The 13,331-nt window shown below is 50.2% G+C and overlaps 1 protein-coding gene across 1 annotated transcript in view; it reads left to right on the plus strand.

The window, feature by feature from the left end:
- The first annotated feature begins 2,219 nt into the window (after positions 1-2,219).
- The window catches only part of ipo9 (importin 9), a 99,167-nt gene continuing 88,055 nt past the window's right edge, over positions 2,220-13,331 (plus strand). The window contains exons 1-2 of the mRNA XM_069941296.1: positions 2,220-2,489; positions 5,152-5,213. Of these exons, the coding sequence (XP_069797397.1) occupies positions 2,255-2,489; positions 5,152-5,213 (297 nt within the window). The 5' untranslated portion in view covers positions 2,220-2,254. The remainder of the gene's footprint in view (positions 2,490-5,151; positions 5,214-13,331) is intronic.

A 13,331-nucleotide genomic window follows, 5' to 3' on the forward strand; every position in this document is an offset into this window, starting at 1 on the left:
CACAAGGACTCCCAAGTCCCTTTGCGCCTATTTAGTTTCGGATTTTTTTTACTGGTAACTTGAAGTCTGATAATGAATCTTACTGTAATAGTCTACCCTCTTATTCCTTCTACCAAAGCGCACGACCGTACACTTTCCAACATTGTATTTAATTTGCCACTTCTTTGCCCATTCCCCAAATCGAAGTCTTTCTGCAGCCGTTTCCTCCTCACTACCTGCGTCTCCACTAGCTTTAAACTGAGCCACAAAGCCATTTATTCTGTGCTCCAAATCATTAACATACAATGCAAGACGTGGTCCCACAGCTGACCCCTGTGCAACACCATTGATAGCCAACCAGAATAAGATCCCTTTGTTCCCATTCTGTTTACTGCTGATCAGCCAATGCCCTACCCATGCTACCATCTTTCTTGTAATTCCATGGGCTTTCTTCTTATTAAGAAGTCTCATGTATGGCACCCTGTCAAAGGCTATTGGAAAGTCCAGATATAAAACATTCACTGCATGTCCTTTGTCGAGCCTGCTTGTGATTTCCCCAAAAAGTTGCATTATGTCTGTCAGGTGAGATTTTCGCTTAAGGAAACCATGCTGACTTTTGCCTATCTTGTCATGCATCTCTAGGTACTCCACAACCTCTGCCTTGACAATCGACTCCAACAACTTCCCAACCACTACTATTAGCCTAACTTGTCTATAATTTCCTTTGTGCTGCCTCCCTTTTTAAATAGCAGAGTGCAGAACGATGCCAAAATCTATTGACTCTTGGAAGATTACTCATGCCTCCACAGTCTCTACCTACTTCTTTCATTGCTCAAGAGTGCATTCCATCTGGTTTGGAAGACCTTTCAGCTTCCCAACCACCTTCTGGTTCATCCCTCCTGGTTCATCACTCTCCTCCATCCCTCCTGGTCCATCGCTCTCCTCCGTCCCTCCTGGTCCATCACTCTCCTCCATCCCTCCTGGTCCATCGCTCTCCTCCGTCCCTCCTGGTCCATCGCTCTCCTCCGTCCCTCCTGGTCCATCGCTCTCCTCCGTCCCTCCTGGTCCATCGCTCTCCTCCGTCCCTCCTGGTCCATCGCTCTCCTCCGTCCCTCCTGGTCCATCGCTCTCCTCCGTCCCTCCTGGTCCATCGCTCTCCTCCGTCCCTCCTGGTCCATCGCTCTCCTCCGTCCCTCCTGGTCCATCGCTCTCCTCCGTCCCTCCTGGTCCATCGCTCTCCTCCGTCCCTCCTGGTCCATCGCTCTCCTCCGTCCCTCCTGGTCCATCGCTCTCCTCCGTCCCTCCTGGTCCATCGCTCTCCTCCGTCCCTCCTGGTCCATCGCTCTCCTCCGTCCCTCCTGGTCCATCGCTCTCCTCCGTCCCTCCTGGTCCATCGCTCTCCTCCGTCCCTCCTGGTCCATCGCTCTCCTCCGTCCCTCCTGGTCCATCGCTCTCCTCCGTCCCTCCTGGTCCATCGCTCTCCTCCGTCCCTCCTGGTCCATCGCTCTCCTCCGTCCCTCCTGGTCCATCGCTCTCCTCCGTCCCTCCTGGTCCATCGCTCTCCTCCGTCCCTCCTGGTCCATCGCTCTCCTCCGTCCCTCCTGGTCCATCGCTCTCCTCCGTCCCTCCTGGTCCATCGCTCTCCTCCGTCCCTCCTGGTCCATCGCTCTCCTCCGTCCCTCCTGGTCCATCGCTCTCCTCCGTCCCTCCTGGTCCATCGCTCTCCTCCGTCCCTCCTGGTCCATCGCTCTCCTCCGTCCCTCCTGGTCCATCGCTCTCCTCCGTCCCTCCTGGTCCATCGCTCTCCTCCGTCCCTCCTGGTCCATCGCTCTCCTCCGTCCCTCCTGGTCCATCGCTCTCCTCCGTCCCTCCTGGTCCATCACTCTCCCTTGTCCCTCCTGGCCCGACCTTCCCGTCCGTCCCTCTCCTCCGTCTCTTTCCCTTCTGGTTCATCCCTCTCCTCCATCCCTCCCTCCTGGCCCATCCCTCTCTCTCCTGGTTCATCCGACTCCTCCATCCCTTTCTTTCCGTGTTCATCTCTCTCTTCCATATTATCCTCACCCCACCCGGCCCATTCCTCTCCTCCGTGCTTGTCCCCTCTGATCCACCGCCCTCCCTCCTGTTACTCTTGACCTGTGGCCCCCGACTTTAGCCAGGCGCTACTAGGCGCATGCGCGCTCAGCGGACTCACGCTTCGATGCCTGAGCCTGCCCACGGAAATCGATTAGCGCGGGAGCGTGCGCTATCGCTACTTCCGGTGCGTTTGGCGCCCTAGATGCTCAGTGTTAGCGGAAAGATGGCGGCAGCGAGACCGGGTGCCGGAGTGGTAGCCGGCCCGGGTCACGCAAGCGCTGTCCCGATAGCCAACCCCATGACGGCGGCTCCTGTCGGGCCCGTGCAGCAGGGCCTGAAGGAGGCGCTCTTCGAGGCCTTGGGCTCCATCCTCTCCCCGGTTCAGGAGGTGCGGGCCGCGGGAGAGGAGCAGATCAAAGTGCTGGAGGTGACGGAGGGTGAGCGTCTGGGACGAGAGAGGGGAAGGAGGGGTGGGCTGGTAAGGGGGAGATGAAGGAGGGCTGGGCTGGTCGTAGGAGAGGTGGGCTGAGCGAAGGGTGGTGAAGGAGGGGTGGGCTGGGCGGAGGGGGAGGTGAAGGAAGGGTGGGCTGGTTGAAGGGGAGGTGAAGGAGGGGTGGGCTGGGCGAAGGGGTAGGTGATGGGTGGGCTGGGCGGAGGGGGGCGTGAAGGAGGGCTGGGCGAATGGGGAGGTGATGGAGGGGTGGGCTGGGTGGAGGGAGAGAAGGAGGGGTGGGCTGGGTGGAGGGAGAGAAGGAGGGGTGGGCTGGGTGGAGGGAGAGAAGGAGGGGTGGGCTGGGTGGAGGGAGAGAAGGAGGGGTGGGCTGGGTGGAGGGAGAGAAGGAGGGGTGGGCTGGGTGGAGGGAGAGAAGGAGGGGTGGGCTGGGTGGAGGGAGAGAAGGAGGGGTGGGCTGGCTGAAGGGGGCTGAAGGAGGGGGTGAGAAACAGGAGCAAGGTGGGGAGATGGCATGGGAATGGGAACCAGACAGGGATGGGAGAATGGGGACCAGAGGGGTGGGAGAATGGAGACCGGGGGGGTGGGAGGTAAGGGGCAGAGGTGACGTTTGAGAGGAGCATGGTACACAAAACTGCTGGACAAACTCAGCAGGTCAGTCAGAAAACTGGGGTCGTGGAAGTGTGGAGCTGACCTAAGAGACAGAAGGAACACAAGGGAGGTCTCATCCTTACTGTCCTTGCACCCCACCCCTTCTCTGTGGCACCCATGGTGACATATGGTTCCCTTCCTCCTTCCCTGGTTCCCTTCCTCCTTCCCTGGTTCCCTTCCTCCTTCCCTGGTTCCCTTCCTCCTTCCCTGGTTCCCTTCCTCCTTCCCTGGTTCCCTTCCTCCTTCCCTGGTTCCCTTCCTCCTTCCCTGGTTCCCTTCCTCCTTCCCTGGTTCCCTTCCTCCTTCCCTGGTTCCCTTCCTCCTTCCCTGGTTCCCTTCCTCCTTCCCTGGTTCCCTTCCTCCTTCCCTGGTTCCCTTCCTCCTTCCCTGGTTCCCTTCCTCCTTCCCTGGTCCTCTTCCTCCTTCCCTGGTCCTCTTCCTCCTTCCCTGCCCCAACCCCCCTCCCCATCCCTGCCCCAATCCCCCTCCCCATCCCTGCCCCAACCCCCCTCCCCATCCCTGCCCCAACCCCCCTCCCCATCCCTGCCCCAACCCCCCTCCCCATCCCTGCCCCAACCCCCCTCCCCATCCCTGCCCAAACCCCCCTCCCCATCCCTGCCCCAACCCCCCTCCCCATCCCTGCCCCAACCCCCCTCCCCATCCCTGCCCCAACCCCCCTCCCCATCCCTGCCCCAACCCCCCTCCCCATCCCTGCCCCAACCCCCCTCCCCATCCCTGCCCCAACCCCCCTCCCCATCCCTGCCCCAACCCCCCTCCCCATCCCTGCCCCAACCCCCCTCCCCATCCCTGCCCCAATCCCCCTCCCCAGCCCCCCATCCCTGCCCCAGCCCTCCATCCCTGCCCCAGCCCCCCCATCCCTGCCCCAGCCCTCCATCCCTGCCCCAGCCCCCCCATCCCTGCCCCAGCCCCCCCATCCCTGCCCCAGCCACCATCCCTGCCCCAGCCCTCCATCCCTGCCCCAATCCCCCTCCCCATCCCTGCCCCAACCCCCCTCCCCATCCCTGCCCCAACCCCCCTCCCCATCCCTGCCCCAACCCCCCTCCCCATCCCTGCTCCAACCCCCCTCCCCATCCCTGCCCCAACCCCCCTCCCCATCCCTGCCCCAACCCCCCTCCCCATCCCTGCCCCAACCCCCCTCCCCATCCCTGCCCCAACCCCCCTCCCCATCCCTGCCCCAACCCCCCTCCCCATCCCTGCCCCAACCCCCCTCCCCATCCCTGCCCCAACCCCCCTCCCCATCCCTGCCCCAACCCCCCTCCCCATCCCTGCCCCAACCCCCCTCCCCATCCCTGCCCCAACCCCCTCCCCATCCCTGCCCCAACCCCCCTCCCCATCCCTGCCCCAATCCCCCTCCCCAGCCCCCCCATCCCTGCCCCAGCCCTCCATCCCTGCCCCAGCCCCCCCATCCCTGCCCCAGCCCCCCCATCCCTGCCCCAGCCCCCCCATCCCTGCCCCAGCCCCCCCATCCCTGCCCCAGCCCTCCATCCCTGCCCCAGCCCCCCCATCCCTGCCCCAGCCCCCCCATCCCTGCCCCAGCCACCATCCCTGCCCCAGCCACCATCCCTGCCCCAGCCCTCCATCCCTGCCCCAGCCCCCCCATCCCTGCCCCAGCCCACCATCCCTGCCCCAGCCACCATCCCTGCCCCAAACCCCCCCCATCCCTGCCCCAAACCCCCCCATCCCTGCCCCAAACACCCTCCATCCCTCTGGTCCCCATTCTCCCACCCCTCTTGGCCCCCATTCTCCCACCCCCCCGGCCCCCATTCTCCCACCCCCCGGTCCCCATTCTCCCCCCCCCCCCCGGTCCCCATTCTCCCATCCCGTCTGGTCCCCATTCTCCCATCCCGTCTGGTTCCCATTCCCCTGCCATCTCCCCACCTTGCTCCTGTTTTTCACTTTCATTTTGCTTTTCTCTTGTGTATGCCTCAGTCCTGTTCATTGTATGTGAAGTAATGGTTGGTTGTGTTCTGTTTCAGAATTTGGTGTACATCTGGCTGAGCTGACGGTGGATCCCCAGGGTGTTCTGGCCATCCGGCAGGTATGTAAAGAATGTATTGGAGATGTTGGTGTGGAACAAAATAATGGAACAAGGGAACATGAATATTTTACTTTAGTTCATTTACACTTAAACAATAAAAGTAAAGCAAGGCATTCTTTGGGCTCTCAGCAAATAAATTGTACAACAAAAAATTCACATCTCAGAGGGCAGAGTCTTAAAATATAGATTAAGCTGCAACAATTTGTCGTTTGCCTGAAAAATGTTTTGTGTGGAGAAAATTATTCGTCATTTCTGGATCACCTGCAGTCATGTGGTCACAATTTATGGTAGAACTCTGAGAGTGGTGTTGGCATTGTTTAGTCATTATAAATTTAATTAATTCATGTTGAAAATTTGCTGCTGTGAAATCTGTCCTATAAAGCAAGCACCTGAAGAAAAAATGTAGTTATTGAGTGATTCACTGGAATTGAGTGTTTTAAGAAATGTGAAAATGATGAATACTTGTCAACTAAAATTACAGGTCCTCAACATCATTGAAGCCTCTGCCAATAGCATACTGGGGAGCTACTATCGACTGGATGAATTGGTCTGTGGCCGTGTTGGGGCACAAGTTGGGTGCATGATGGAATCCTTTTCACTTTTCTGGATATGAGCGACTCAACAATATTCAAGAATTTCATGTCATCTTGAAAAGAAAACAGGCTACTTGATTTGTATTTATCTATTAATTTGCAGATGCAAATTGTAATTAGGAAGGCAAGCAGTATGTTAATTTTTAATATTGAGAGGATTTCAAGACAAAATATGGAAATCTTATTGCAGTTGTATAGGGCCTTGGTGAGACTGCATATGGCGTCTTGCAAGTTTTAAAAGTATGAGAGCAGAGAGTTCACGGGACTGATTTCAAGGAAGGTGGGTTAACCATTTAATATGATATTAGATTAGATCTGGATTCGATGCTGTCGGCCTCTGCCATCTCGAGTAATTCGATGTTGGTGATGAAGTCGCTCCAATGAATGTTGAGGATGGAGTGGAGACAATGCTGGTGGAAGCGTTCTAGGAGCCGTAGGTGATGCCGGTAGAGGACCCATGATTCGGAGCTGAACAGGAGTGTGGGTATGACAACGGCTCTGTATACGCTAATCTTTGTGAGGTTTTTCAGTTGGTTCTTTTTCCAGACTCTTTTGTGTAGTCTTCCAAAAGCACTATTTGCCTTGGCGAGTCTGTTGTCTATCTTGTTGTCGATCCTTGCATCCGATGAAATGGTGCAGCCGAGATTGGTAAACTGGTTGACCGTTTTGAGTTTTGTGTGCCATGCTGCTTAAGATCCAACTGTGCTGGGTAGGTCACGTCTCCAGAATGGAGGACCATCGCCTTCCCAAGATTGTGTTGTATGGCGAGCTCTCCACTGGCCACCGAGACAGAGGTCCACCAAAGAAGAGGTACAAGGACTGCCTAAAGAAATCTCTTGGTGCCTGCCACATTGACCACCGCCAGTGGGCTGATATCGCCTTAAACCGTGCATCTTGGCGCCTCACAGTTCGGCGGGCAGCAACCTCCTTGGAAGAAGACCGCAGAGCCCACCTCACTGACAAAAGACAAAGGAGGAAAAACCCAACACCCAACCCCAGCCAACCAATTTTCCCTTGCAACCGCTGCAACTGTGTCTGCCTGTCCCGCATCGGACTTGTCAGCCACAAACGAGCCTGCAGCTGACGTGGACATTACCCCTCCATTAATCTTCGTCCGCGAAGCCAAGCCAAAGAAAAGAAGAAGAAAAGATTAGGTCTGTATTCTCTAGTTTACAGAAGAATGAGAGAACTAATTGAAACTTGCGCAAAACTTTTGCATACCATGGCAGGATGCAGGAAAGATGTTTGCCTGTCTAAGGAATGTCAAATCAGGATTCTATCAGAGTAGCTTGGGCGAGTAACTGCATTACACTTTGTTGATGGTATGCACCAGCCATTCTCTACTTGGAAGGAATCATTAGAAATGTTCCTATTTTGTATCCCAGATAGCTGTGGAGGTTCAGTTGTTAAGTTCTTTCTCAAAAAAAATAATCACTTTCTAATATCAAGGATATGCGGATGGTATGGAAAAGGACTCTGCATTACAAATTAGCCTTGACTAAAGACATGCTGATCCTGTTTTTCATAACTTATGAGAACATTTCAATTCTCTATCATAGTGAATAATGGCTACAAAAAATGCACTGCAGTAACTCATTGAAGCTACTCCTAACAGAACTACCCAATCGTCACTACCAAGAAGGACAAGAGATGCAGGCATGCCACCACCTACAGGGTATATCATGCCACCACCTACAGGGTATATCATGCCACCACCTACAGGGTATATCATGCCACCACCTACAGGGTATATAATGCCACCACCTACAGGGTATATCATGTCACCACCTACAGGGTATATCATGCCACCACCTACAGGGTATATCATGCCACCACCTACAGGGTATATCATGCCACCACCTACAGGGTATATCGTGTCACCACCTACAGGGTATATAGTGTCACCACCTACAGGGTATATCGTGCCACCACCTACAGGGTATATCATGCCACCACCTACGGGGTATATCATGCCACCACCTACAGGGTATATCATGCCACCACCTACGGGGTATATCATGCCACCACCTACGGGGTATATCATGCCACCACCTACGGGGTATATCATGCCACCACCTACGGGGTATATCATGCCACCACCTACGGGGTATATCATGCCACCACCTACGGGGTATATCATGCCACCACCTACGGGGTATATCATGCCACCACCTACGGGGTATATCATGCCACCACCTACGGGGTATATCATGCCACCACCTACGGGGTATATCATGCCACCACCTACAGGGTATATCATGCCACCACCTACAGGGTATATCATGCCACCACCTACAGGGTATATCATGCCACCACCTACAGGGTATATCATGCCACCACCTACAGGGTATATCATGCCACCACCTACAGGGTATATCATGCCACCACCTACAGGGTATATCATGCCACCACCTACAGGGTATATCATGCCACCACCTACAGGGTATATCATGCCACCACCTACAGGGTATATCATGCCACCACCTACAGGGTATATCATGGTGCATCATTCTGTCACTAGATATTATAGTATCTTATAGGTTTATCGCTTTCACTGCGTGAATTATGAATAGACAATAAATGTTAGTCTTCCCAGTGGTGTCTTCAGTTTGAAAGGTTAATATTATTTTGCTGTGAATGCTGTGCCATTTCATCATTCAAGCTTGGATAGAGCATGGATATCAAGGGCGATGGGGAGTCTGCCCATTGCTCACTGTACAATAAAAGACATTTTGTGTCTTTGTCCCACCCTGTAACTCTATACACCTTCTAGTTGTACCTTTTTCCTGTGCTGTCTCAGGACCCATGTCCGCGCATCTATTCTGTTCCAGAGTTACATCAATCTCGAAACATTTTTGCATTGTTTCCACTCTACTTCTGTGAATGGATCTCTTCATTGAATGCAGATTGGTACCTCCCAGCAGCCAGCCACTTCATTTCCATACCCCATTCCCAAACTGATACATCTGTCTATATCCTTGTGTACTGCCAAGTTGTGGCCACTCGTAAATTGGAGGAGCAACACCATATTTTGCTTCAAGGCAGTCTCCAACCAGATGATATTAATATCAACCTCCCATTTCTGTTAATCTCCTCCCCTGGTTTCTTCCTCCATCTCTCCAGCCTTCCCCTAACAGAGAGCAATCTTTCTAAGCCCTCTACTGCCTCCCCCATCACCTCTCAGCTCTTTTTACCTCTTCCACTTGTATCTACCCATCTCCTAATAGCCTGTGCTTTTTCCTCTTCCCTTCCATCGCCTTGTTCAGGTGTCTGTGATTTTCATCACTCCTGAAGGAGATCTTAGGCCTGAAAAGTCAACTGCCTTTTGCTTTCTGTGGATGCTGAATGACCTGCTGAGTTTCTCCAGCATTTTTGTGTACTGCACAACAGATTTCTTGTTTACCATATTTCTTCCTCTTAAATTGGAACCTGGCTAGTTATCCCTAACTTTCTCTTAAGGTCTTGGTCTTGATTCTAATCTCACATCTTTCTCCAGTTTCTCCTCTTAATTTCGTGTGCTTTCCAGGGCTTGTCTTTCCATCACTTGTTTTCTTGACAAAGCTGCCCATCACTAATTTTTCCATATTTGCTGATAATTGTAGGGTTTGCTTTCACAGATAATCACTGGTTCACTGCTGTCATCATCCTTCTCAAGATTGTCTAATTTTTCAGGCTTTCTAATTTTCCTCGCCAAATTTTTTGAATATGCTACATAAACAAAATGCTGGAAAAACTCAGCAAGTTAGATATCGTGTGTGGAAAGCCCCTTCACCTCTGGGGAAATCTTACCTCACAAAATTGATAGTATTTTGAAGTGGTCACCAAAAGAATTGACAAGGGGAGAATGATAGATGTTATCCACATGGACTTTATCAAGCCCTTTGACAAGGTCCTGCATGATAGGCTGGTCAGGAAGGTTAGATTACTTAGGATCCAGGTAAGCAGACCAATTGGATACAAAATTGGCAGGTAACAGGGTGTTTGTCTGATTGGAAGCCAATGACCGGTGATGTGCTGTGAGATCTGTGCTGGGTCCACTCTTGTTTGTGATCAAGATAAATGGTTTGGATGGCAGTGTAGTTACTGAGTTATTGAATTTGCAGATGGTGCCAAAATTAAGGAAGATTACAATAGGATGTAGATCAACTGGGTTAGTGTGCCAAGAAATAGCAGATGAAATTTAACTTGGGTACGTGTAATTTTGATAAATCAAACCAGGTCAGGACTGGCATAGTAAATGTAGTGGACAGTGTGGTGGAGCAGAGAGACCAAGGGAGACGTCTACATAATTCCCTGAAAGTGACAATGCAGGAAGATGCAAATTTTGAAGGCATTTGGCACTCTTGCCTTCATCGGTCAGGATATTTGTACTCAATAAGTTGAGAAGTCGTGTTTACTAATGTACAAGGTTTTGGTCACACCACATTTGGAGTGCAGTTCTGGTTGCCATTTTACAGGAAGGATGCCATTAAGATGGAAAGGGTGCAGAAAACATTCACAAAGATGCTGCCAGGACACGAGGGCTTGAGTTACATGAAGCAATTGATAAGACAGGGACTATTTTCTCTGCAGTGAAGGAGGCTGAGAGGTGATCTCATAGAGGTATTTAAAATCATGAGGGACATAGATAGGATGAATGGTCAGTCTTTATACCAGAATAGAGAAATTTAAAATTAGAGGTTTAAAATAAGTGGGGTGGGGAGGGGGGGGGGGTGTGGCTGGGAGATTTTTTCAAAAGGGACTAGAGGGGCACCTTTTTCACATTGAGGATGGTGGATACGTGGAATGAAATGTCAGAGGTGGGTACAGTTGCAATGTTCAAAAGCTATTTGTAAAATTACGTGGTTAGGAACAATTGGAGGGATACAGGCCTAATGTAGGCAAATGGGGCCAGTTCTGATAAGCAACTTCGTTGGCATGGACAATTTTTGACAAATGACTTATTTCAGTGATATAAAACTTAGACTCTTTAATGGAAGCTGCCTGTCTTGCTGTTTTCTCCAGCATTTTTTGTTTTTTATGGAGTTCTGCAATTTTTAAATATCTTAATTTATCCTTGAATATGCTAATGCCTTCCAACTTTGGGCATCTTCTCTGGAATAATATTTAACTACCTTTAACCCACTTTCTGCTCTGCTTCACCAAAGTTTGAAAGATATCTTTGACAATCACATTTGATTTTTTAATAATATCCCTGCACATTTTGTTAACTTGTCAATGTCATTAATTTATTGTCATTCTCCAATACCTTTCTACCACCTGGCTCAAAGAGGTTGCTGCTCTGGTCCATTTTTAACTAGTTCATTCCAGCTAGAGAAACAACTGCAATGGTTTCTGCTGGGGATCTCGTGCTTCACAAGATATAGGAGCAGAATTAGGCCAATCGGCCCATTGAGTTTGCTCTGCCATTCTATCATGAGCTAATCAATCCTCCGTCTCAGCTCCACTCCCTGGCCTTCTCCCAGTAACCTTTGATGACCTAACTAATCAAATGCCTGGCAATCTCTGCCTTAAATGCACCTGACAACCTTGCTTCTGCAGCTGCCTGTGGCAACAGCTTCTACAGACTCATGACCATCTGGCTAAAGAAATTTATCCATATCTCTGTTTTAAATTGACATCCTTTAATTCTGAAGTTGTGCCCTCTTGTCCGAGATGCCCCTACCATGCCTTTCAGCATTTGAAATGTCCCTGAGGTCCTTCCTTATCCTTCTCTACACCAACGAGTACAGTCCAAGAGCTGAATAATTCCTTGTATCATTCTAGTAAATCTTTGAATCCTCTCCAATGCCACCACATCCTTTCTCAAATAAGGTACACCAAACTGTACATAGTACTCCAAGTGAGGACTCACCAGTGCCTTATGGAGCCTCAACATTACATCCCTGCTCTTATATGCTATTCCTCTAGAAATGAATGCCAACATTGCATTTGCCGCCTTCACCACCAACTCAATCTGGAGGATAACCTTTAGGGTTTCCTGCATGAAGACTCTCAAGCCCCTTTGCACATCAGAATTTTGAATTTTCTCCCCATCTAAATAATACTCTGCCCATCTATTTCTTGTACCAAAGTGTATGACTGTACATTCTCCAACACGGTCTTTCATCTGCCATTCTTTACCCATTCTCTTAATCTATCCAAGTCTCTGTAGTATTTCCGTGTCCTCAGCATCACCCGCCCTACCACCTATTTTGGTATCATCTGCAAATTTAGTCACAAAGCATCTATTCCATAATCCGAATCATTTATATACAACATAAAAAGAAGTGGCCCCAACACTGACCCTTGCAGAACACCACTAATAACAGGTAGCCAACCAGAATAGGATCCCTTTATTCCAACTCTGTTTCATACCTATAAGCCATTGCTGTACCAATGCCAGTATCTTTCCTATAATTCCATTGACTCTCATCTTCTTAAGTGACCTCATGAGTGGCACCTTCTTGAAGGTCTTTTGAAAGTCCAAACATGCAACATCCATTGAATCTCCGCTGTCTATCGTACTTATGATCTCTTCAAAAAATTGTTGTTGATTTTCTGTCAACTTTATTTATTGTTTGTACCATGCTCGCATGGTAGGATGAGATAGCATTTCTCCAGGACCACGGAGCATATTTACATAGATAAGTTAGGAAAGATGTTAACACATTGAAGAGTCAATGGTACTCTATCTACATATGTTCTGGGAGTACAGAAACCATGCTGATTTGATCCTACCTTATCATGCTCCTCTTGGTATTCAATAACATCATCCTTACCACTGCTGTCAGGCTAATAGGTCTATAATTTCCTTTCTGCCTCCTCCCTCCCTTAAACAGCGGAATGACTTTAGCAATCCTCTAGTCCACCGGAACCATGCCAGAATCCATCGATTCCTGGAAGATCATTACCAAGGCCTTCACAATCTCTACACCTACCTCCTTCAGTCCCTGAGTGTGCATTCCATCTGGTCCAGGAGACATCTACTTTTAGACCATTTAGCTTTCCAAGTACCTTCGGTTTCATGATCTTGACTGCTCTCACTTGTGTTTCCAGAGATCCTTGACGGTCCGATATCCTACTAATGTCTTCCACAGTGGACTGATCCAAGATATTCATTCTGTTTCTCTGCCATCTCCTCCCATTACAATTTCTCCAGTGTCTATCAGTCTAATGCCTACTTTTGTCTCTCTTTTACACTTTATATATTTAAAAATGCTTTTAGTATCTTCATTGATATATTTACTCTTTTCATAATTCTTTTCCTTTCTAATCGCCTTCTTAGCTATCTTCTTTAAGTTTTTAAAAGCTTTCCAGTCCTCTATCTCCCTATCAATATTTTGCTTCCTTGCTTTAGCTTCCCTTGTTGGTCACAATTTCTTTTTTTCTCATTCACAGAAGTCTTTCCTTTTGGTATGTTTCTGTCCTGCACTTTCCTCATTTCTCACAGTAAGTCCAGCCATTGCTTATCTGCTGTGTTCCCCATTTTCCCCATTTGTGTGCTTTTCCAATCAATTTTGGCCAGTTCCTCTCAAACAACTAT

The sequence above is a fragment of the Narcine bancroftii genome, chromosome 5 (genome assembly GCF_036971445.1).
Source record: "Narcine bancroftii isolate sNarBan1 chromosome 5, sNarBan1.hap1, whole genome shotgun sequence".
NCBI lineage: Eukaryota > Metazoa > Chordata > Chondrichthyes > Torpediniformes > Narcinidae > Narcine > Narcine bancroftii.